The sequence below is a fragment of the Pelmatolapia mariae genome, linkage group LG14 (genome assembly GCF_036321145.2).
Source record: "Pelmatolapia mariae isolate MD_Pm_ZW linkage group LG14, Pm_UMD_F_2, whole genome shotgun sequence".
Lineage (NCBI taxonomy): Eukaryota > Metazoa > Chordata > Actinopteri > Cichliformes > Cichlidae > Pelmatolapia > Pelmatolapia mariae.
The window spans coordinates 18,815,521-18,842,065 of record NC_086239.1 but is presented as its reverse complement, the minus strand read 5'-3'; the positions used below and the strand labels follow the sequence as shown (position 1 = coordinate 18,842,065).

General features: G+C 38.2%; 1 protein-coding gene across 2 annotated transcripts; it reads right to left on the bottom strand.

Annotated features, from left to right (window-relative positions):
* Window positions 1-1,805: 1,805 nt before the first annotated feature.
* si:ch211-136a13.1 (HHIP-like protein 1) lies at window positions 1,806-21,315 on the bottom strand. 2 transcript variants are annotated; one of them, XM_063493946.2, is made up of 15 exons: window positions 21,021-21,315; window positions 20,014-20,891; window positions 12,519-12,783; window positions 11,690-11,969; window positions 11,420-11,545; window positions 11,193-11,336; window positions 9,595-9,707; window positions 9,203-9,343; window positions 8,766-8,840; window positions 8,321-8,447; window positions 7,960-8,105; window positions 6,794-6,875; window positions 6,267-6,349; window positions 5,140-5,436; window positions 1,806-3,392 (listed from the first exon to the last, which is right to left on the bottom strand). In XM_063493946.2, exons 2-15 carry the CDS (start codon window positions 20,320-20,322, stop codon window positions 2,620-2,622), a joined length of 2,961 nt encoding a protein of 986 aa, XP_063350016.1. In that variant the 5' UTR covers window positions 20,323-20,891; window positions 21,021-21,315; the 3' UTR covers window positions 1,806-2,619. The 2 variants fall into 2 exon arrangements, with proteins under 2 accessions (XP_063350016.1, XP_063350017.1); XM_063493947.2 differs by having other exon boundaries at window positions 21,080-21,315.
* Window positions 21,316-26,545: the final 5,230 nt, after the last annotated feature.

Below are 26,545 nucleotides of genomic sequence, written 5' to 3'. Positions count from 1 at the left end.
TTTCTTGTTTGCTATTTTTGTATTATTTTTAATGGTAACACCTTTAATCTACACATGATTTCACCCACTGACCACTTTATTAGGTACACCTGCTGAACTGCTGATTAACACAAATCTCAAATCAGCCAATCACATGGGAGAAACTCATTGCATTTAGGTATGTGGACGTGGTCAAGATGATCTGCTGAAGCTCACACCGAGCAACAGCATGGGGAAGAACGGTGATTTAAGTGGCTGTGGTTGTGGGTGCCAGAGGGGCTGGTCTATTTCAGAAACTGCTGATGTACTGAGATTTGACCACATGACCATCTCTAATGTTCACAGAGAATGGTACGAAAAAGAGAAAATATCCAGTGAGCAGCAGGTCTCTGGTTGAAAATGCCTTTTCCCAGTCAGAGAACATAGGAGAATGCCCACTCTGCATCGAGGTAATAAGAAGGCTACAGAAACTTAAATAACCAACAACATGCAAAATGCAACAGCCCACAGGCACGGCACCACACCCGATGCCACACCGGTCAGTTACAATTCTCATGGACTCACCAAAACTGAACCACAGAGCGCTGAAGAGACTTGACTTCTGGCACAAGACTAGAAAGCTCAGAATTTGGTGTAAACAAAATGTAAGCATGGATGTACTTGTATCAACAGTACAAAAGACAAACATGTCAGGTTCATATTTACAGTCGATGTTTGTTTCCAGATCTGAGGAAAACAGTGTTACGTTGCAACTAGGAGGAACAGTAGAAATCATTTTAATCCAGATCAAGAAAAACAAATGAATTTGGATAATGTACAGTGAGGCAAACCGGATTTCAAAAATATTGTTTTTTTACATAGTGAAGAATTATGTCACCTTCAGTTTAAACCACACCCATAGAGGCAACACAAGACGGTGTACTGCTTCTGTTTTCTTCTTCGTCACTTCACTCCTTCACTCCTTAATTTGCCCAAATGCTGCTTCTCTCTGTTCATTCAGCCATCTGTTTGTTTGTTAATATGGGACTGTTTGTAATGATGCCTCTTTTACATTCTGCTGACTTTCATATTTTAATGTTTACACAAATATATGGAGTGAGAATGAAGGAAGTCAGACGAAGGAAATAAGGCCAAGCTTTAGATTTCGTGAAATTTAATTATAAATTTGAAATGCAAAGAAAATGTTGACATGTGGTGCATTCCAGCCCACTGAGTGTAACTCATCAACTCATCAGTTTTTCCTTCTGTCAAAATGTTGATAGGCGTGCACATAAGAAGGCTGGACAGCTGGACCTCCTCATCCCCAACAGCTAAATTCTGTTTCAGAGAGCAAGAGCTTATTCTGATTTTATATTTATTTTTTTATTGCCTCTAAGGTATCATCTCTAAAACAATAGGCAGTACTTGCACTGTGGAATTACTTGTTATTTATGCATCAACAGATAATTATGGCCTATCAGGAAACAAAAAGATCTTCAATGTTTGTTCCATCTGGCCATAAAATGTGTGGATGTTTATTTGGGGCCACAGAAAATATCTTTACGGTCAGTAAGGACTGTTTCCACAGTTTCATCACAAACATTTTTACTTCCCGTTTAAGGTCTACGTGTAAGTCAAGATAAGTCAGTGACCAATGGGTCAAATGCTCTGTAAACTGTCTCAGAAATTTCAGATTAATATATTATAAATCCTCATTGTTTTACACAAGTGTTGAGAAGTGTTGCTGAAGAAGAATCAGATACTGTTCAATAAAATTCACTGACAGCAAATAAGAGACTTAGAAGAAAATCACTTTGCAGTAAACTTTATTTACATCACAGGCCCCCTGTGCCTTTAACATCTCTTTATGTAAACCTGGAAACATTACATTCATTGCGCAGAATGTCCAGCATTTCCTGGTTAAAGATATTTTTTTCATCTTAAAACTACATTCAACATGTTTCCATGTGCAAATTATTTAAAATCTGCCTCAGAAAATAAATCTAGTAAAATTATGCATTTAAAAAATGTTTGTGTGTTTTAGCAGGATTTTTTTTTTCTTTAAATGTCAAGGCACCTCCAAAACTCATTCAATCCACTTAGACCAGTTTTTAGCTTGATTTGCATCATGAACATTATGAAACCATTAACTGTTGAGTACCAAAATGAATTTAAAAATGTTCATTTTTTCCCACTTTTTCTAAGCACAATACTCACAAGGGGTTAAGAAAGAGTCCCTTTTGTGAGCGGTAACCACTGTGTTTATGTAATTATGGTTTAGATACTATGTTGCTGTTTACTATAATCATCATTGTTTCAACTTGTAACTGATTATTATCTTTACAACTGTGGATTGAGTGAGTTTAGAAGGAGCTACTTGCATATAGATCACACAAAGCCAGTGAAAAGTTGGATGCATGCTCTTCTTTTCCACTTCTCTCCAAGATGCAAATAGAGCCGTTTTAAGGTAACGTGCAGAAATGCAAAAGCAGGATAATACAAATTCTGAAAATTGCAATTCATTAAAAATCATCCTTAAAAAAATGTGTGGGATCTAATAATCATTCATACATTCACTGTCTGTATGTGATAGTACCATATATTTTTTCCATTTTTTCCAGTTCTCCCAATGCTTTTCCTTTTCTTTTAACCAACTCTTTGCTAACCACAGATCACCCCTACATCTTCCGCATGTGAGCAGTTGTGTTTTCCAACCCTGGACCTCTTGCACTCGAGCAGTGATCTCTCCTCACCCTCACACTCCACATCATCCAAGAATATCCTAACACTGTCGTCCGCCTCCCCCAGGACAGCCCTCTTCATCACTGCCAGGGCAGTCGAGAATCCAAGCTGACGACACACGACACTACCTGACTTGATGGTGAAAAGGTCATCGCACACTGTACCCCACTGGCCACGGATGAAAATCTCCACTCTGCCTCGATCTGGCAAACCTTCGGCGCTTACAAGTCGCACTGAGCCAACCCGCAGCCTCCAACCTCCTCTTGCTTTCTTGTAACCTTGACCTCTACCTCGTCCTCTCGGCCTCTTAAACACTTGGTTGCCCTCTCCTTCACTTTCCAGCTTCTCGCCAAGCCACAGCTTTTCCTCCTGTGTTTTAAACAGCGTAGTGTTGATTAGTGGTCTCTGGGGCCTGTAGGATGGTACAAGGGGCGTCTGGCTGAAGTACGGCGGCCATGCTGCGGTCATCCTATGGTCAGGAGCTTTTGGATAGGGTGTAGAGATTAAAGTCATGTGGGGCTGCTTCAGCAATTTTGTGGATGGAGTAGTAAGGAGTTGTGGTTTGAAATACTGTGAGGTGGTGCTAGGGGGGTACTGAAGGGGTCTCCCATGTCTCCCTGTTGAAGGTGTGGTGATGGTTGGGGTTTTTGCAATCCTAGATGAGTCTGCAGTCGTGGAGGTTGTGTGATAACCTGATGAAGAGACAGAATCACCCTTTTTATTTGATTATATGTAGTTTTATGAGGTGCTGAAGCTAATGTTAATATAAAAAAAGTTTGACATTTTGGGAAAAAGAGGTTGGTTTGTTGTTAAGAATCAGATGCAGAAGAATCGTATAAATAAGAGCGGCTAATTAGCCTGCTAGGAAATGGGTTATGTGCAAAGTTAGCAAGTTAGCTAGCTATACTACACATTATTTTTTCTATTATCATTTAAATAAAGTGTAAATGCATCTAGCAAATTTCTGTATTCAGACAAAACTGTTAAAAATGTAAAAACACCATTATTTTGGTCTTTTATATATGTAGGTATTTAAATAAGATATCATGTTGTTAAAATGCTAGCTTTAGCTGTGCAGGTAGCTATATTGTAATATCTTTTTGCAGTCCGTGTTCTAGCTAAGCTAAGTTAACTAATTAAGACACAGCACTGACCTTATCAGCTGGAAGCACATTTCCCAAAATGTTAAACTGCTTTAGGACAATTTTTCATTGTACTATTTGACAAAGGAAAAATAGTATCAACCACAAAGGAAGGACGTAGACACAGACACAAAAGGATGAATGTCCAAACTGAGGCTGATGCAGAACAATTTATTCATAATAAATTATGCCAAAACACCCGATTTAAATTAAAGCAGTGCAAAAACCTAACGCATAAATAAACACTATTTATCCTGCTTTAGCTTCTTGAACCAGCCAAAGAATAGCATGTTAGCAGGTCTGAAGTTGGGATTCAAAGCCAATTTAGTCAACTCCACGATACCTGAGTCGGGCAAAAGCTTGTGCAAATGCAAATGGCTTAGTCTGAATAATTAAACTTGTGATTAAAACTAAGCCAAGAGGGTGAGGCAGTAAACTCAGTTATAATTAAGATAAACAACAATTTTACAGCATTTTCTCTGCAAATTATGCAAATTATTTTCCATTCCCCATGTTTATGTTCCAGTGCACAGACTTGCTGAACTGTAAAGACAGGTGAGATGCAAAAATGAATTCTTAAAAAGCTACTTATTTTTTGAGTGCATATTGATTTAAGAAAAGTCACCTTTTGTTTTTTTACTCTGTTTTTTAGCCATTTAGGTTACAGTATGGCTTATCTGCCTCAACAAAGTGGAGAAAATGTCCCAAGGGCATATTTATCGAACTTTTTAAATCATTTTATGTGTTGTTTATTTCTATATAAATATTCACAATATTCTTAATCAGTTCAAATCAGTGTGTAAAATCAGTTAAAAGGCCAAAAAACTATATAGCAAATTATTTTGTTGAAGAAAAACATAAATAACCCTTAAAACCAATTTAAATATAATTAAATTCTAACATGACCTTTAGGAGATAGTGCTGATATTGTCTGATCATTAGAAAGCCTGCACAGATTTTATAGTTACCTTATTCCAAGAAGGTGTGATTCCCCCCCCACCTAAAAAAAAAGCTAAGCTAACCTAATTAGCACTTAAGCCTACTTCGCAAAGGATTTTACTTAGAAGCAAACATAAATTTAGCAATTAAGGTGTAAAAATGTGAAACGAAATCAGAATGTAGACGAAGAAACCACCAGTTTTGGCGTTGCTGGCTTCTCCTCGTGCCACGGTGTGAACCAGTCTCGTGGACTTATTTTTAGTCTTAATAGTCAAATTAGTGGTTGGGTTAGCGGTTTGGCTAGAAACTGGGTAATCAGTGGAGCTAGCCTGATAAACGGGTACACCAGCAGGCCTACCAGTGGACGAGGTTGTGGCAGGAGTTGTTGCTGCCATCTGGACAGTTCTTGGCTTTACTGTTGTGGTCGAGGCTGATTTTGTTGTGGTTTTGAGAGCCGGTGTTGTTGTTGGTAACGTTGTCTTTCTTGTTGTTTTTCTTGTTGCTGCTGTTGTTGGCGGTGGCTTTGGTTTTTTTCTTGTTGGCATTGGAGGTTTTTTTATTACTATTCTTGTCTTCTTTTTAGTTGTTGTAGGTTTTGTAGTGGTCGTTGTAGTAGGAACAGCTGTGGTGGTTGGTTTCTTGTTGATTACATACTCTGCAAAAAAGAGAAAAATAAAATAAAAAGAATTATGCAGTGCTAAAAACCATCCGTTGGATACCTGATGCAAGAAACTGCTTTGATTTGGTAAATTTATCAAATTTCAGTGCTCCCATTAAAGTGAACAATCAGCGACATCAAGAGAAGCTAAAGAGAAACCTCATGCATATTAAATAGCATGTTTTGACCATTTATTTACTGCTGGAAATGTAACTCATGTTAGGGTGCCTGGGTCGTTGACCCAGAGTTTTGAGTTTATTATATTATTGAACTTGATATTGAAATTGATTTTGATATTATTTATTATTTCTAGTCTTTGGTTTCTTTGTTAGAGTTCTGTCTTATGGTTATGTCTCTGTGTTCTCTAGTTGCTCTGTCTCCCCTGTCAGCTGTATCCCCTTGTCAAGTCCGCGTCTCTGTGTTATGTTTCCTGTTTTACTTTGAAAGGCCGTGTCTCATGTTAATGCGTCTGGTTTTGCTTCCTTTGTCTTGTTAGGCCTGATTTGCCCCAGCTGTGTTTCCCACCTGTTTCCCATTCCCTGATTGCTCCCTCTGTGTATTTAAGCCCTGTGTTTCTCTGTGTCCGTGTTGTGATCTACATATCTACGTATCGTTTGTATTTTGGAAGTTAGTAACTTTGAGTTCAGCATTAAAGCTGTTTTTTGGGTTCACGTCTGTTTCCGGAGTCTGCACTTTGGGTCCTTTTCCGGCCTGCACACAGCCGTTTCATGACAACTCACCAATTTCTAGAAGGAATCACTAGTAAAGGTTGAAACAGGACAAGGAAATTCGAGAAAAAAACACCACTTTAAGAGGTTTTTTTTTACCTTCTTTTGGGTGGAAATGAATTAGTTTTCCTTTTATCTTAACAGGTGAAGGCTTGATGCTACATTTTCCTGGTGGTGCTCTCCTGTTTCCAAGACAGAAAACATTAGTGCACATGCAATAATAGGTACTATAAGCACATATGTATCTTTAAAAAAAAAATTTTGTGAATGTTTTGTTTTTAATGGTGTTTAGCAGCTTCCACTTCAATTTTAGTGTGTTTTAGTGCAGAGATACAATAAATGAAGATAGATTAAATAAATAAGATTAAAAAAATCAGTTTTTCTTCTTTCTTTTTTTTTTTTGCCTGGATTGGCTAGAGAGGGATGGAAGATGATTGTGCTCTGAGCGGTTCTTTTAACATTTCAACATGTTTCTGCACTGTACTTTATTAGCAGCATTCCAACTCTTAAAACCTCCATCATACATAATTATTGGGTTCACACTCTCACACCTTAACGTCACACATCCATGTAGTTTACTGAGCATTTAACTGCTGATGAAGTAAAGTGATGCACTGGCAAGTTACCTGGAAGGGTCCACTATCTTGTAGATAACGCCACCTCTTGCTGTCGCACTAGGGACTCCTGTGGCTAAGAAATACAGCTCACCTGGAAAAATTCACAGAGGAAATGGAGAAAGAGAGCAGCAGGCAGAGATGGCAGAACATGAAAAGACAAATGGGGAGATTAAAAAAAAAATAGGAAGCGGCGAGCAAGAAAAGAAGGAGATAAAGAAAGAAAAAAAAATTAAACAACAGGAACAAAGGGAAATATTTATGATGACAACAGACGGGAGACAGAAATAAAAGAGGTACAAAAATAGCAAAATGGGGGAGAAAGAAAGAGACCAAAACACTACTCTGGGGAAAAATATTTTAAACTTTGCTTTAACCATTCATCTCCAATTTGCTTCCTGAAATTATCAGGAAAGAAGAGAAATACAATTTTTTTTAAGACCAGCACAAACCTAAACGTTTCCTAACTTAGAAATCGTGGAGTTTAGTAGTAATTTAATTTCATCAACAATAATACCAGTAAAAATATCCACTTTGGTACTTCACATACCAAACTACATGTGTACTAGTTAGAAATAATTCTTTCTTTCCACATTAAGCCACACAGACCAGGAGACCAGTAGGAAATCCCCTGGAAACCCAAGACATGTAGAAAAATAAATTGTATTTCTGGACCAGATGGTGATTGTTTGCTCTTGCTATGTGAAATCAGTCCTAAAGAGGGCGCTACAGCAAAAACATCTTTGATTGTTTTGGTTGCTAATTGACAAAACTGCCTGTAGTTCTCATGCAAGAAACTTACTTGTCTGCAAACATTCGCCAATTACTCACTGAGCAGTAGTAAAACTGTGAAATGTGCAACACAAACTGGAAACAGAAAAAAGTTACACCTTTTTAATAGTGTTGGCTGCAGGTGTCGCAAGGAGGGTTTCAGTGCAGTACCCTACATCTCTTTGCAACCTATTTCACCAACTGTCAACAACCTCTAGCAACCCCAACCAGTCTGAGAATACACATTTTCCACAAGCAACTGGCAGCTGCCAGGGGATTCATGGACTGTTTCTATGTGTGTGTGACTGGGGCTTAAGTTTATCTTTCCATTATAAATGTACCTAATTAAATAAGTGATGCAGTGTCTGGTAGTAATACATCAACACACCGACCCACGCAGTTATTACCTGCTTCATCTTCAGCAAAAGAGATGATGTATTTATAGTAACTGTTGATAAGTTTGGGGAATCTGCAGGTCTGGTCTCTTCCCATGCAGATTTCATTGTACTGCCATTCACCTGTGGTAACGTTCTCCCTAAGAGACATCAGACGCCTAAACACAAACAGAGATACATATAATGTTTACATATAACAAGAACTGTAGTCCAAAAGCTTCACATCAATTCATTTTTACTGTAAATTATTAAATCAACCCTGTGCAGAGCAGTTCAACAGCACACTGACTGGACACTGTTTAGGTAAAAATTCACAAAAACAAAAAAGGTTACGTGCTTTTTCATTTGAAATTTTCATTTTACAAACACACACCCGCTCATGAAATCCCCAAAGATGTAGAGTCCGTTAAGGTTGGGCATCTGACAGCCTCTGTAGATGTATCCTCCTGTCACAGACTTGCCCAGCTTGTGTGGATAGGCAAAGATTGGCAAGACATCGTCTGCAAACACATAAACAAAGATCAGACCTCGTTTATTATTCAGTGTCACTGCTACATCATTGTAACAAACAGGAAATATACTGTTCCCTGTAAGAAACCTGAGCTCATGAAATGAAATGACAATGAATTTCAGTTATTTAAAATCTCTTTTTGAGTTGACAACAGTTTTTTATTCTATTCTAAGGAGGCTTTTACAGAGAACACACAGTGTGCTGTAACAATTTACTTTACAAATTAAATATCTGTATAAATATTATATAATTTGGGTAAAATATACTTGTATTTATGGACTTTCAGTAACCCAGACTGTAGACTCACCGAGGGATGAGTTTTGACAGAGTTTACGATCATAGCAGCTGAATCCTTCTTTGGCTCTCCATCCGTAATTTCCTCCTTAAAAATAAGAGTTGACACAGTAAAATTACTCAGCAAAAAAGAAGTTCTACAATTTATATGTATTCAAACGGTTTGATGTACTCCTTCTGCTGAAAAAATTGGATTTGGTTATCAAGCAGTAATTCTAATGTCTATTCTACGTCCTCTTTTGAATACATGAGATTCTGTTTTATTATTTGGCAGGAAATAGTGTTTCTGTAATGATGCAGGCTTTAAAATAACAGTTGTGGCCATATTATATACTGATAAAATTAAAAAGTAATTTCACTTTAATGTAAACTACTTCAGTGAAGCTGTTAAACTATAGAAATCAACATATTAGAAAAAGAAAATCATCCTTCAAACTACAATTATCATACCTTTAACAATGAGGTCTACCTCTTCGTATTTGTTCTGGCCCACATCACCACAAAGCATCCTGCCTCTGCCTTCAGTGGTAACGGGGTCACCGCGGTCAATGGAGCAACGCCACATGTTGCGAACTCCATAGGCATAAACCTCTGCAGGGAAACAAAGAAAGAAATACGTGGATGGAAAACACAAACAAAAATGACATCCTCTGTGAGGACGCACTTCTGACACGAACAGTCATTTTCCAGCTTTGCACAGTAAGAAAAACACAGTCCCACCGCAGTCCAATATTATGAGAGAAAAGCTAAGCTAGATTAGCATAAATAAATGTGCCATTCAGTCATCTTCAAAGTCACCAGACATGATCACAGTCTTCCACACGAACAGGAAATTCATTTACCCGGCCGTGCCTCCTTCTCGTCCAGAAATGGGTTGTCTGAGGGAATGCTGTACGGGGCACCATTATCGTTGAAGTCAACGTCAACACGCAGCACCTTGCCGAGAAGTGTTGACCTATTAAACGTAACGACCAGACAAAAAAGGAAGAATGACTCAGAGTATCATAAAGACTGTGGTGACTAAATGGTTCAACCGTAAGTGTTTATTTAAAGCCAGAAAAGCACGGTCAGATCAGTTTTGCAATCCTGTTTGAATGAATCTGAGTAGAGAGTATAGCTCTGGACACTTCAAAATCCATCCTGCTACGTCTATCAGCAGTCACATGAACAATGGACAGTAGTGATCTGAATCCACTGGCAGTCATAACACTGACCATCAATGCGGGATAGTTTAGCATGGGCTGTTTCTTTCCTTCTCCCTACCTTTCTCTCCCTTGTTGTTTCATCTGCTTAGAAATATAAGGAAACGAGGAACTACCTTTACAAATTTCTGTATAAATAATAATTTAAAAAATATTATTAATGGCCTTTATGACCTTTTTCCAGTGTTTACCACTCTGCACTCACTCTCACTCACTTTCTCTCTCCCCTCCACATTCCAGTGTGTGGTGGTCCATGATGTGTGTAGTGTGTCGTGTCAATATTAGACTTGGCAGGCTGCATTCCCAGAAGAGCTACTACGGCTTGTCAAAAACAGCCTCAGGAAGAGACAAACAGCTAAATTGTACATCTCTGGAGAAAAGGTGCTAACAGCTCTAAATGAAGTCCCAGTTTTGGAGGAAGTTTACCTGCTTTCTCTATACAAACATTAAAGATAGATCGCTATTTTTGTCAGCCCTAAAATGCAAACCTACCTATTAAATGTGACATTATTGGTGCATTTCACAGGATGAAGTATTGATTTACAAAAAATGAGGAGCAATATTTGAACTTCCTGACGCTTTTTCTATTGGCTGAACATTGTGACTTGCAACCAAAGGTTTTTTTGGCTTTATCTTTAATTTTCTGTGCTAAAAATACAAAAATAATAAACTTCAATCAATGCAGCTCTCAGTATAATGATAAACCATAGAGGAGGAATGCCTATTTGAAGTGTTTTGTAAATTAAAGACTGAAATCTCCATAAACTGGCACAGCACAGAACCTGGCAGTTATCATGAATGATTGTTTATGACACATGTGCAAACAAAGTTTTCACTCGTCACTTTAAAGAAATTGTTTTGAATTATAGTCTTTGTAAAACTATCATTTATAATGCCCTCTGTTCAATGCAGAAACGTTCCTCATAATTTTGATCCTTTTCATTAGATTTGATTTGAGAGGAATTTAACTATCTGGAACCCATTTTTGGCAGGACTCTCTGACGCTTTACCTGCTCCGACTCGACTTTGGTATTTTGTTTATCAAGTCAACATCTTGACAACGTCATGAGGCCTCATGAAGATTATAAAGATGAGCAGTCTTCACAATCACAACTATGTCTATTATATTTGCGTGTTATTTGAGATTTCACATCTTGTTTAACACAAGATGTGAAATCAACATTGTGAGTCTATGCATGCATCCAAACATGCAAACACATTAGTTAAACAGTACTGACTTGTTTTGTGAATTGCCAAACTTTCCAAAAGGATCTCCAGCACGGCCACCGTCACCTATGAAGATGTACAGATACCCATCGTGACCAAAAAGAAGCTGTCCTCCATTATGATTGGATGCTGGCTCCACCACCTCCAGGATGGTTCTACAGCAGGAGAGATGACAAGATGATGAATGTATTTGTGTCTTTTAAGACCATGCAAGGACCTACCTGACTAAATACAGCACCTCTCAGAAGAATGGTCTAGTTGATTATCATCATGTGCTGATACTGTGAACTCGCTGATTCGTATTCGTTCCTCCTTCTTAACAGACACAGAGTAGTACACGTAGGCTTTTCTGACAGTGGTGAACCTGTGAACAAAGCAGAAGCTCAATGGAAATGCTGTATTTCACATTTTGGCACAATGAATTTTTCCTTTGAAAACAAAATGTTGCTGTTTAGAGGTGGACATATCCCTTAGACAAAACTAATATTTTGATTGAAAAAAGATGGACCTAGGGTGCAAGGCTATGCAGAGGAATCCCCTCTCGTCTCCAGCCCACGGGGATGTGAGGACGGCTTTAGTCAGGTTGAGGAAAGGTCGATCGATCCTAGAGCCGTTTGCCAAGTACACCCACACATAACCCAGCTGCTCCGCAACAAAAAAGCGATGAGTTCCATCATCTGCATGGATCATGGCCACAGGGTTACGGAGTCCATTGGCAACTTCCTGTAAGCACAGCTCCAAACATCCTTCAGGATCTTCATTTAGCAATCCCAGGTTAGCATTTAACTCTTAGGGTGGGGAAAAAAAGACACGGGAGAGTAGATTGGCATGTGTCTAATCACATCTGCAAACTGAGTTGCAATCAAACTTGCAGAGGCTTGCACCAAATCAAAACTGTAATTATTTTACAGCAATACACTGTACTTTCAGCTTCTGTTCAGGCAGTTACAAATCAATATCAAGAGCTCTTCCACCCACACTTTCTTTCATTGGAATGATTTTCTTGGTGAGACAGTGCAGACACTGATATTTTCTAATTCATGCATGCAGTTCAGACTGTTTGCATCCACACTATTGTTTCTGCATATGTAGTCATTAACATTCGTACTAATGATTTTAAACATTTCACTTTAAGCATGCTAGCTGGTTCACAACAATGATTTTAAAATGCTGATGTGGAGCATCATTTTGATACTGACGCTGACATTTAGCTCACAGATTGATGTGTTTAATAACAGCTGCAGAGCTATCAAGGCTGTATACTCTAGACCTTTTTCTGGGCTAGTTACACTGAGATTCATTTTTTTTAACCTCTTCATACAACATGTAATTCATACCTGCATTTGTCAAGACACTAGGATAGCAATACTCTTTGTCCTTCAACACCAGAAATTCACAAAATCTTCTGTGATCTTCTTCAATTGTGGCAGTCAGGTTTGCAAACTGCTGTGAGTTCTCTACGTCCTCAAGCAGGAGGCCGAGCGTGTACCGGCACTGCCGCCAGTAGTCAGAGCAGTAATCCCCACAGAGTCCAGGTAGCATCCTCATGGGTGTGTTAGCGTCCTCGGCATCATACAGGTGGGCAGCATATGGAGAACACTCCTTCAAAGGACAACAGATACTGTTTCATTACATATGATTTAAAAATGTAAATCTTTTTAAAGCTAATATCAAAGGTAGAGTTACAGAAATGTATGAGATTCAGTAATGAATCACTTAAATGGATTTGTGTATTTGTTCTTCCACAGCCTCTGGGCCTCATTTTGACTGGGCAAGCCTGAGATATATCCAGCCTGTCTGAGTGCGGCCTGGTATAAATGGATCCCAGGAAGGTCCACTCCGTTATTAAGTCACAACCACACTGTCCACACCCAGAATGGTGTGCCTTAGGCACAAAGAGCCATGGCACCCAAACCATCATCATGCAAACTGGTGCGCTTTCATTTACCAGAAAAACCAAACTGATCCAGTAAACAAATCCCAAGCAACAAACCGGCATAGGAAAAGGTTTGGTAGATCAAGAATGTTTAGATTAAATTTGGTGTTGTTTCTTGTAAGCGCTCATAAACCTATTTTCACTTTGCAGTGAATTATTTCTGACATCAGTAAAGTTTTCCAAATGACTGTTTTGGTATTTAAACAAAAGTAAATATTTAAATAAATAAACATAAATAACTTTGCAAAAGATTTAGCTCATTTAGCACAGATCAGAACAGCAGATATGGGATATTTTTGTGTTGTTTCACAGTCTGACGCTTAATCTCAGCTGTTTTTATATATGGGGATTATTACAGTGATTATGTAAGTGGTGGATTTAGTTTCAAAAGCACTATAAAAATTATGTCACTGAATAACGTCAATGTGGACAAAATGTGTTGTTTTTAATCCTGTCATCACAATGCCTCTTCTGGTAATTATTTGCTGTAACATTTTTGTAAGGACATTGGTAAATGAAAACATGTACTTATGTGTTTTTATTTAAAAAAAAATTACGTTTTTGTTGTCTTCATTGAGCCCTGGTTGAAAAATAGTTCCCAAAAGATGGACCAACGTCACGGAAGTTGCCTGGACGTCTTTGCTTGACTTTCTAGTGAGAGAAACGTTTGTGTTGAAGGATTGCTTTTTGCAATCTCTTCCTTGATTAGAATGAAAGAAAAAGCAGATATTCGCAAAAAAAAAAAAATTTCAGTGGTTTCTTGACCTCATAATCACAGGCTTTCTCGCTCCTTTCTTTAACTTTGCACTCAAACAATTGCATTTGATGCCGACAGTGAAGGCAGTGATGCAACAGCTGTAAAAATCTTACCTTCAGCATTCAGATGTACATCTTTTTTTTTTCTCTTTTTTTAACAGTCTGGGTACATGTAGGAAAATTCTCATTATGAGAAAAAGATCAAAGCAGTTACAAGGGAAATAAATGGGTGATGTCCTGTTATCTAGTGAATCTACATACTGGAAAATAATGTAAACACCTGCCATTTTTTTTCTTGTTTTTTTGTTATATAAATCTGTTGTGCTTGCCTTTATTTGGTAAGACAAAGTATATCAGGTAAAAATGGATGTGCAGTAACGTATTTAATTATTTGTACCAGCAGAGCACTTTACTCTAGAGCTGTTTAAAGAAAGAAAAGATCCTGTAACTCAGTGCAGTCTGGGGCAAAATGTAAAGATTTAAAATTTATTTATTTTAATATAATTGTTTGATTTTCATTTCTATATGCAAACCTCTATCTAATCTCTGTTCTATGTAGAAACACTACCATTAACCAACTGTCTCTATTTCAATTTTTCCAGTGGTACAAAAACCAGTTTTGACCAGGAAGATGACACCAGAGTTTGAACAGTGTATTGTGGGTAGTAACTGTTTTGTCATATTTACAATTTGCCAATCGGGCAAAATATAAACATTTGGGTATGTAGGCATTTATTACTGCCTTATTACAAGCATAGTCAGCCAGACCTTGACCAGCTTTGAACAGAACTTAAAACTTGACCTTGATTTTTATCCTAACTACCACCTGTAAGACTACAAGGCCATCTTTTGTGGCTGGTTTATATTCCTGTGAGCAGATTTTTTTTTAAGTATTTAGACCACAATTACACACATATGGACAAACTCACAATGTCAGTAGGTAACATGATTCAAGCTGTAGCCCACACTAAAATGGATATGTTTAAATATAAAGGTGTGACAAATCCATAACTATCAATACTTTTTGGACACTGTTTTGTCTGTTTTTTTTACTGTATCACATAAAATGTTTCATCACAGTTGCTGAACATACAGTAGTCCATTAAACTTTACGTTTCTGTGTCTGTCTTTGTCTTTTAGGGCACAGATGGCTTAAACTGCTGTTCCGTCCAAGTGTTAACTGAAACACTGACTTTTATAAATCACAGAGAAAGGGGAGGTGGGGAGTTTGGCAAAAACAGTCAACACAGACTCCTGTTGAACATCTTGATAGTACTACTGTGGAAAAGATCAGAGTGTTCTCTGAAATAGATTTCTCTCTACTGGGCCAAACAAAAGCTGTGTTCAGTCTGAGATGCTGGAACTGCTGATGAAAGCAGTAAACAGGCATGTGGGGCAGATGCTACCTTCAAGGAAAAATGTATGAGTTCAAGCTATATCTTCTTCAATAGATATATATTTTAAGCCAAGGTTATGAAGACATTTTCTTTGCTTGAAAATGAGAGACATGTGCTGGCAAAAAGGCAGAGCAAACTGCAAATACTGCACATGATCTTTTGTTTGACCGAGTCATGCTGGAATCCCAGCCATTGTCCTATTTTGGTTCCACTATGATAGGGTAGAAATGAGGCATGCAGCTACAAGCAGCTGTTTCTAACAACGCGACCACTTCAAGCTGCTATAATTTGGTGTTTACGCCGTCAAATTCAGAATAGACTCAGATTTTATTCCTGTCATCTCACATGCTCCCGATTCTCCACTGACTGCTCCACACGCTGGTGTTTTATTGTAGCTGAGAGACAAAAAAGAGTCATGGTAAACAGATGAGAGGTAAATGTGTGACCCTGTCAGAGTAGGCGACACAGGCTGAGTTTTTAAACTGAGAGAGCAGTGTGAAACAGCCAGAGACATCGCTACCGTGCTAAAAGCTTGCTTATTAAAAATGCAAGAGGGAAACAACTAATCTGGACTTCTGCTGCTTGGTGCAGTGCTCACTAAATGTTTTTTATCCTCAAACAGCCCCTTTATGGGTCTCGTTGAACTGAGGGTGCTGCTAATGGTTTATTTTATGACAAAATAAATGAAAACCCATCGAGAAAGCCACGTGAAAGCAGAGCACTGCAACTATAACACGCAAATGCACACTCTTTTCAAGGGCAACAGAATGCCCTTGAAATTATCTCTATGTCTGTTTTTGTTATAGTTAATTCATTTGTTTTTCTCTTTTCTTTATGCCTGACATTATCTTCACTGATTTTATTCATCTCTTCTTATTCCTGTGCTTTTCTTCCTCCTTTTTCTCTCTGCTCCTCTCTTGCAGAAACCTGATATATCCTGGACCCCTGGCCTGAGGAGGAAATGGTTGTTTGCTTGGTCAAGTAAGCAAAGAACAATGACAGTCTTCCTCCCGTCTCCCTGACTCACACACACACACTCATTTCCCACTCTGTCTCTCTCTTTAATATGTGTCTGCTTGTCCCTCTCTTCACGCTGTGATTGATATCAGTGCCAGGAAGCTTCTGTTCTGCAGCTGGAACAGACGGCTTCAGTGTATGGCTTTTACCCCGGTTAAGTACCCTGGCAGCGGGGTAACCTGACCGCCTCCCGGGCCTCTTTCACCTCAAATTATGAACTTGGGAGCCGAAAAACCACAGCGCGGACCATCATCATTGAAAAAGGTTTAAAAAGTACACAAAAGCATCAACATACCTCAAATGGAACCAAAAATGCGCTTTTTATTTTTAACATAACTTTTCATATAAAGCGCTCATGTAAATGAGAGTTTCTTCAAATGTGCTGTCTGCACAGCACATGTGCTGTCTGCACAGCACATGTGTATCATGCTAAACTTTTTGAATGTATATTTCGTCTGAGCTCCACCTATATCCAGCAGCTGTAAATGGTGCGTGAGTCGCAGCTCTGCGATTTTACTCGTGATCCAGCCTGCACTGCTTGGTAAGAACCACATCAGGCTATAATTACCACAATAACATAAGTCTATATTTTTGGACGATTTGTCACCATCTTTACATAACGTATTATGTATGAAACTGCTGGGAAGCCGCCAAGTTTGTTAGTTTTCATTGTTTCCTTGTTGACATCAAAAATTAAAGTGTTATTTATGGTAAAGCTACCCACCCGATTATTTTGGCTTCTGTATAGTGAAGCTTTTATCTCAGTTATACGGGCATGACCAAATTTGTGCTGCACCTATCATTTAAATTGTGCTCTGGATCTGCACGTAGTAAGCATCTGAGCTGCAAAGTCAGGACCTAATTATGTCATCAGTGAGTGGGAATGGCTTCAAGGGTTATTCCAGGAAGGGAGGGGCTGGATTTCAGCACTGGGATCTGTTTAAGATTAAAGAGCTGAAAAAGGAAACTAAAACACAGTCACACTAAAATAGAAAGACTCGTTAGAATAAAAAATATCCGAAACTATTAACAGAGACTGAATGTTGAGTATTTATTTTATTTTATTCTATTGTCTGTTTTGCCATGTTCACTTTATTATTAGTAGTATCATTATCATCATCATCATCATTAACTATTATAAAAAAAAATAGAATTTCCTAAATATGGGATAAGGAAAGTATTTCATATCTTATTTTTATCTTATTTTTTATTGAACTGCATTGCAAGAATAACACAATGATGCATTTGGAAAGTTTTTCTTTCATGCCAAAAGTGTATGAGTCAATGCTTTTTAAAACAATATAAGTTCAAGGAAAAAAAAATATTATGTTCACCTAGGGATTACTGCTTCTTTTTCTTCTACTTCTACCTTATGGTCTCTCTGCTGCCATTAAGTGAAATTCAGTTTTTCCCGTCCACACCTAATGGTGGCACAGGCACTTCATTCAAATATTGCCAAGTCTTCTGATGGTGTAGTTAAAACCTTAATGCATATTTTTGTGAGATTACTGGAAAAGTGAATGTGCTGTTAAATTGTTCTGCAATTTCATACAGTTGTTCTGGTTCAAACTCTGGAGACTGGCTGTCTTACGCTTATGTCAGTGCCTCATCTGAGAAACGAATGTTTTCTGGCACATAGTTCACACTTACTGCGTGAGATGGCAGAGTTCAGAGTCTTTGTCCATAAAACCAAAACCTTATCCAATTTGAATTTGGGCGATCTTTCCCTTCAAGGTCAAGATTTCGTGCACCTCTGGATTTCTTTCTGCATTTTTTACTAGTTTTAGATATTTCCCAGGAAGTCCCAGTATGAAAAATTTCACATCTTTCTGTGAATATCACCATGGACCACCAGACTTAAAAGAGAGCAAACACATTTTGTTGAGAGAGGGGCTTCTGAAAACTGATGCTAGTTGTTTTGTTCATTATAACTAAAATATCAAAGTAAAGATGCACCAATTCCAAGGGTGACCCACCAATTCCGATTTTCTAACTATACTTATAGCTATAACTGACAGTATATTGACAGCTAGCTGCAGGTTCTTCTCTCATTGAAGCAACTGAGAATAAACTGAGAATTTACATGATATTTTTTATCTTGCTAAAGAGAAGCAGGTGAAACAGGTTAATATAACAATACAAATGTCGGGTACTTACATCAATTTTCAGTACATTTGTAACTACCAGATAAGATAACACAGACTGTTTTTCTCTTTCTCACCCATCTTTGACCTTTTTTTCATACCAAGGCTGCTAGCTGGCTGGATCTAAACACGTTAACTTTAGCCGTAGCTCCGTTACCTTTATTAGCTTCTTTAAAATGGTCATGTTCAGCTGGTGAGGGTGATTTAAGTGTCTGATTAGGTCTCTTGCTAAGAACATTTGCCGGTTCTGTCCGAATTTACTTTGCCAGTTTTGTGTTTTCCCTACTCACAGTAGAACTCGCTAATGGCCACAGCCAAATGCTAGCGGGTGGCTGCATGAAAAGAACCAGCTCACATTTGGATGCACGTGAGGCTAGCCGACAGGTCACCAGTCAGGACCAAGAAGACTGCAAATTATCAGATTTCCAGTCGATCGGTGCATTTCAACTTTCTTGACTTTAAAAAAAAAAAAACAATGACAACTAATCTGTGATTTGTTTAGTACATGTTTGCGAACAGATGACCATGCAACATCACCTCCATGGACTCAGACATTTTGTGTCTACATCAAATAGTAGGATTCACTGGAAGAATCCACAATTTTTACAAGCCTGAACATCATGTATCAGGTAAGAAGTCCAACCAATGGCGCATTTTTTGTTTTTATTCAACAGGTGTCCCTCTCCATGCACCTTAGTTGGTGAAGTTGTGGCAGAAATTTTGGGATATCTATGTTTTTATTCAACACCCATGTGTACTGTCATTTCATCACTCAGGGTCTAAAGAAGAAAAGTTAGCAACAATAAACTGAACGGTTATGCGGTACAGTAAAGGAATTACTAACATGTTTTTTTCTTTTTAATTCATCGTAGTGTTATATGAACATTTAAATCAGGCTATATCTTGCCAGATGTCTGATACACACCACTCCATGGGTTGTATCAGACCCTACAATAATACAAATTAAACAGAGAAAACCTCACCAATCATATGATCCCCATGAGCAGGTGCTCTGGTGACAGAGGGAAAGAAAACCCAACACAATCATTCATCTTCAACTCCCTTAGCAAAAGGCAACTTGTTCTTGATTTTGGAGGGTTTATTTCCACTGGATGATCCAGGCCTTTGGGCTTTATATTCGCCATGTTCAATTTACACATTGCTTTGGCTTTTGGTATGAGTACCTGCTGTCTAAAAGCATCATGTATGCATTAAACTGTTAAAATATTTTGTTGGTTCTCCTTTATTATGAGCTTCTTACACATGACTAAACACACTTATATCTTCCTGTTGGAAATATGTAGTAGAATTTATTACCTGCTAAAACAAACCAGAGGGGAATCTGCTTTAATTTAAATGTAAAAAGTCACAATTGTGATCCCGGGTTAGAGGACAGCATAATAAAATAAAATAATAAATAAAATAAAATAACATAATAAAATCTAGTTATTATGCACACAGTGGAAAACATGAGTTTGGATTCTAAACTGAACATGTGTCACATAGTCTGATTTGAATATTTGTACCTAATACTCATCAAATCAAAGAGATCAAATCAAATTAGAATAAATGTTTCTCTTACCTGGCAGAGGATGCTGCGTACGTATTTGCCACAGGCTGCATAACCTGAATGGTCAAAGTTTTCCATAATGGTGTAAAACCTGCCAGATATCTCCTCATCTTTTTCCACATCACAGCACCCAAACTTGGAATACTCCTTGCAGAAGGCCAATGGCTGCCTGGGCTCAAATGGAGGCTTGTAATCCAAACATTGAGGGTGACAGCTCCCCCACCAGGTACGGAGGAGCAACAGCAGGATGGGGAGAAGCTGGTGAGGTGAGAAGGTGTGCTGCAAGATGCATCTGGGGACCAAATTGCAGGTCTGTATCATCGTGCTGTAAGTATACGCTCTCTCAGTTCTGGATAGTTTGTCTCTTGACCCAATATTGTAGTAAATGAAGTCAGGTGAATGTGGTATTTGATTTTAGAAAAGGAAAGAAAAGGAAATGAGTGTACAGGTTACATCACGTCTATAAAGTGCAGATATGAAACTGAAAGTTAAAGTGGAATGTTTGATGTTTTCATTTGGTGTGCTTGTCTCTGCAGATTCAGGCAGTCATCAGTGTGCTTATGGCTAGAGGTGTGAATGTGTGTATGAAGCACACTGACCCTCCATCACAACTGCCTGCCAGCTGGCCAGAAACCTACAAAATACTCTGGATAGCTCCAGTTAAATCTAACTCACACAACACACTCACATGGTAGGCTAACCTCAAGATGTGTGAGACAAAAATGAGGTAAAATATAGTAAATCTGATCCAAGATCCAGTGAATTATTTTATTCAGGAGAACTGCAGAGCAGTCCTGAAGGTCTGTCCAACCAATGTCCCAAATTTCTGTGATGAGAAGAGTTTACTCAGTCATATCTGCATAAACACCTGCACGTCACAGCAGAAACTCCTGAAAGAGATAAGGTTCCCGTCACTGAAACTGACCATCAATCACATTGCAAGTTCTCAAAAATAAGTTTGTTGTTGCACTAAAAGCAAATAAAGGAAAGTACTAATCTTCTTAGAAAGAGGGACTAACCTTACGAAAAGCAATCGAAAATGCTGCACCCTCAGCCACAGTTTCTGAAAAATATTTACTTCTAGCTTGAAGTCACTCGGAGAGTCTCTGCTCTGTGTTTGGTCTGGACGTGCTCGTTTTCAGAAGCCATAGGTACAGACAGACAGACAGCGGAAGAAAGTGAGAGTGAGAGGTCCTTTCATTCAGACACAGCCACGCTGCAGCTTTAGCTGAGATCCCTCCCTCATTGCTTCTTTCCTCCTCCCCCTCCTCTCTTCTTTTCATTTGCTTTTTCACTCTCCTACAAAGACACATGCATTCCTTCCCATAGCATGCGGTCCATATTGCCCTGAAGTTGCAACTTTCTACCTCTTCTCCCTCTGAACTCCCCCACCTTCAGCATTCCCAGACCTCCTCTCTGTGTCTAACAGTTCCAGACAGACTTACTCACACTGGTGAGGTCGTGTGTGTGTGTGTGTGTGTGTGTGTGTGTGTGTGTGTGTGTGTGTGTGTGTGTGTGTGTGTGTGTGTGTGTGTGTGTGTGTGTGTGTGGTCAGATGAACTGAGACGTGTGCTGGAAGCAGAGACCAATGGATTCTCCAGGCACTATTCCAAGCCTGAATCATATGTTTAAGAGCAAACTGGCAACATTTCCAACTAATTTGTTTGAATACTTTGAGTTGAATTATAGCTTCTTCCTAAGTCTGAAAATAAAAATAAAAAAGGGGGGGGGGGGGGGGGGGGCAGTTAAAAGACCTTTAAACTTCTTATATACAATGTTTCTCTACTTTGACTTGCTTCAGATTTCTATAATTTATATTTTAATCCATTATAATCAGCACAGATCATGACTCTTCAGGTTCTTTGCAGCTCATTCTTTTAGTTTGAGATCAAACACTTTACCGTCTTTACCGGGATCCAAGCAAAACAGTGCTACAGATTGTTCAGTGACTCCCTGGGCAAACTCATGATTGCTACGAAAAAATTGTTATTGCGAGTGGTTACTAGCAGTCACCAGGTGAAACTGGTTGCAAAGAAGTATAAGGTGCCCCACCAAGGTAGTTTTACATGGAAGATGCCAGTTTGTCTGCAGACATTGGCTAACTACTTGCCAAGTAGTAGCAAAACTTGGCAAGTAGGTAGCCAATGTGTTTGAGTAGTTGGTTTACAGATAAGTGAAGTCTTCCATATAAATTTGATATCCTCTTTGCAACCAGTTTCATCCAGGAACTTCCAGCTACCATAAGCCAACTGGTTAGGGAATACACATTTTTCCCTAGTGAGTGGTCACTGCCAGAGGGTCATTGACAGGTCTGCAGGCATCGATGATGTTAGCAACTGATTTCACAGTGCCGGCCTGCAATCCACAGCAACCACTCTTTTCGGTAGCGGCTTGTCGTGTCCAGGTGGTTAATGACTTGTCTCTAGGCCTGAAATAAAGCAAAAAACAATGGTGAATATTGGATTTCCAGATGTGTGGACAGAATTTCAACAATGAATGCTAATGGATGATTTGTTGCGTGGTGTTTCAAACTTGCGTTTTAAAATGAGTGTTCTTCAGTTAAAATTGGATTGGGTAGGATAATGGATAACACGTTTGCTGTTTTTAAGTTAAAATAATAACTTCAAATAATAGGATAATTCAAACGAAATCTCCAAATAACCAGTAATTTCCGATGCAAATAGTCATTGACAAATATTGTAACAGATATAAGTGAAAGTTTATTCTGCACATATAGTATTACATATGAATCCCAAAGAAGTATTATTTTTATCTGTAATAAGAACTTATATTAATCTAAATGTATTTTCCCTCAAACGTTTAAAAAAAAAGAGTTCACACTCTGTTGAGAAGCCGATTCATGGTTGGTTGTGATTTGTATGTGTTTTTTTATAAACATACCACAACCATCTGTGTCTCATTATTGCTGAGCCACCTTTTAGATTAGAGTGACTCCCATCTGGCAGGCTGGCTGTCAGACACTTTATCACTCTGCACTCATAGGCAAAAACAATCTACAGCCAGACCTTCCTTGGATTAAGTAAATGGGCACTTTGCGTTATGTAATGTTATGAAATTGAATAATCCATCATAGCTAATAGATAAAAAGAGCTCTGTATAATAGCAAATCAGGTCTACTACTAAGTAAAGCGTTTTCTATTAAAGGGAAGTGAAACAGACTCAGTTTGCAGTACAGATACCTGTAGTATGTCCTGATGTTGGAGATTTCATACTAAGTGAAATCAGTACAGGCTGTTTTCACGACGAAATGAAAGTCTACACAATGCTGACTCTTATAGTAGATCATATCTGCAGAGACGTGACGAGACCTGTGCTGTGAAAGTTTAACGTATTTTCTGCAAACTGTGTTTATGCTCAGCTTGTAAAATGCTTCAATCTTTAAAATGACTTGAATGACGAAGCGAGTGAGTCATAATTTACTGGAAAAGTAACAACAGGCACTCAGACATACTCAGACACAGAGCTGAGCTATCTAAGCAGCCTAGAAGGCTGACCTGATTATTGCTATCTTGTTTTGTTGTCTCACACACAGACATACACAATAAATATTTCAAATCTTGCAGGAGACTAGTCTCACAGAAAAATCTGGAGCTGGTCCAGAGTTGGTACCAGTTTTAAAATCAAGTCTGTGGAATTGTGAAGTACCGGTGTTTTTTGGGGGCGTGTTCTTGGGGATTGGGACACGTTACCCTGGCAACCTAGCAAAAGTTAAAAGTTTAACGTTGTAACATGTAGTTAGCCTTGTGAAAGCATCTATTTTAACCCAAACCATGATCATTTTCTAAACCCCGCTAAATTGTTTGGTGACTAAACAAACCACCAAGTGTGGCCTTTTCTCCAACTGGTAGTGATGAAATACTTAAATAAATAAAAAGTAAGAAAAGCACCACATTTTGAATAGCTGATGTGAAACACGACACATAATACAAAACAACAACAATAAACTCCACGAACTTGGTAGATATCAAACTTTCTAGAAAACTAGGTATTTTATAGCGCTCAAACAGGAACTTACACAATGTTGCCCTTGCGTTTTTTAAGGGCTAACTAAGTTTTCAAATCAGTGTACAACTTGCTAGTTATCTGATAGGCAAGTCTACAATTTCTGTTCAAAGGAACTAAATGATGGGCGAATTATATGTGTTACTGTACCTACACAGTGCTGAACAAATTCATTAGACTACCTGTCATAAAAACAAGAAAATGCAATTATTTTAGAAATCTATCAAAAACGTGTTCAAAAGAAAAAATTTATATTGGTATTTTTTATATACTATACTATTTTTTGTTACAGAAAAATTAATAGACAACACCAATAATGAAGTTGTAGAATTAAAATGTAAATTTTGATTAACAAGCTTGTAGATACTTAAAAATTAAAATATACATTAAACATTTTTGCTAACTACCAATAGTGTTTAATTAGGTGAGCTGAGGCATAAACCTGCTGAATGTACCAGAGAAACTGAAGGTCAAAGGTTTCTCTAACCCTAAACCACAGACTGCATATAGACTGGAACTTATATATAGTGCTTTTCTACTCTACGTAAGTACTCAAAGCACTTTTAACTACATGCCACTTTCACAGATTCTCACACATACATTGTACACAGCTCTTTATTCTATTCCTTTAAGCACTTTCTCATGCACACACTAACAATCTAGCGAATGAACCAACATGTGGACTGGAGAAGCCGGGTATCAAACCTTACAGTTAGTAGACAATCACTTTTCCCCTGGTCACAGCTTCTGGGTGTCTTCTTCCTAATGGACAGAAGGGGGCGACTCTTCTGGCTAAAAAAAAAAAAAGAAGAAGATTGTTTAGAACTGCTGATCTGTGGAAACTCAGTCCTTCAGCTCTTTTGGTCAACAACCTCAGTAAATATGTTTCTGGTGAGTTTGTGGTCTCGGTCACTGGTCATACTGAGGTGAACTTGATATACATTTTGTAAATCATACTTTCCCATGAAAGTTCAAGAGGACAGTAAAGACTGGTATGGCTTAGGGTTTAAATGACAAGTCGCTGCTGTACTGCTTGTAATGCATTGCCCTCATTACATCATTGCATCATTACATCCGGTTGTGTGCTCGTGCAGGGGGCCTATCTATATTTATACACCATTGGGTATGCCTGAAGGGTCTTCGAGTTTTAATCTGCCAATGAAAACTGTGACCAAGTTTACCTCATTGTTTTCCTCTGCCCTTCTAACACCAAATATAGACATTGTTGCCAGTACATCTGTTCGCGCATGTGTGTTTGTGTGTGCGCACAAGTCAGAGCCCAAAAAATAAAGTCATAGATATCTGCTTGGAAAACTTGTTTTTTTGTCCTTTTTTTACAGACACAGTGTCTTCTCATTTAAATCAGTTCTGACCCACTTAAAACAATCCTTGTCATGAATCTACTAGTATTAAATGAAAACATGGTTTAAAAGTCAAATGACACATGAATGATAACATAATGTAAACAGTAATACTGTAATCGACATCTTGCATAGCTCTCTGTTAGGATTAGGTCAGGCAGCCCTGCTCTCTAAGTGCAAACAGTCATCATGACACTGTCGACTGTCTAGCTCTTAAAATCTGTGTTTATCAGTCATTAATCCGTTCTCCTCTCCTTTCCCTGCCCATCCTCCCTTGTAAACTAAATGTACCGCCAAAAATCTAGTGATCATTGTTTTTGGCAGGAAAAACAGTAATATGAGAATTTCCTGTCTTGTGGTGACTGTTGTGGTGACTCTGTTTTCTTTCCAGGAAACTAAATGCTTTGAATTTTCTTATAGATTTGTTCCTTACGATCCTTGTGTCTTATGAAGCCTACAAACTGTTATGTTTTTCATTTTATCGGCAAGAGATGTCCTCCCTTAAGTATCCTCGCCTCAAAATCAAACAACAGCAAAAACAGCATTTTTTGTTTATAGAAGTTGTTCTTGAGATTCAAGGTAATTCTGTGGTCAAAAGGTCAAACTGATTATTAGATAGAAGAAAATAGAAAGTCAAAATAGAGACTAAATGTTAAATTATATGGAAGGCTTTTGTTTGTAGAAAGGTTTTGTCTTTGTGTATATATGAATTAACTCATTGGTGTGTATTTGAGGATCTCTCGACACCTCAAAGATAGTCATCCCTGGCAGGACTACAGATGGACTGTGTTTGAGGGCTTTAGTTGCTTACGTGCACAAACTCACACACACATACATGCATACAAACACAAACTGAGTGTAACACATTTATACAATGTTTTAACATGGAGGCTAATTTAAAAAAAAGAAGAAGAACAATACCTCTTCTGATTCATTTGAAATATAAAAAGCAAGACCTCTGCAACAACTTCTGTCTCTTAAGTACTCTATGCCATCGTTCAGTCAGAGAACAAATAATTCATCCCTTCAGTTCTCTATATGACTTATCGGAGGAAGAGAAGCCTGTCAAGGCTACATTAAAGTAATACCCTTAGACAGGTTAAAGAGATGCAACAGTCCATTAAAATAAAATGAAAATTTTATGATCAGCATTTCTAAGG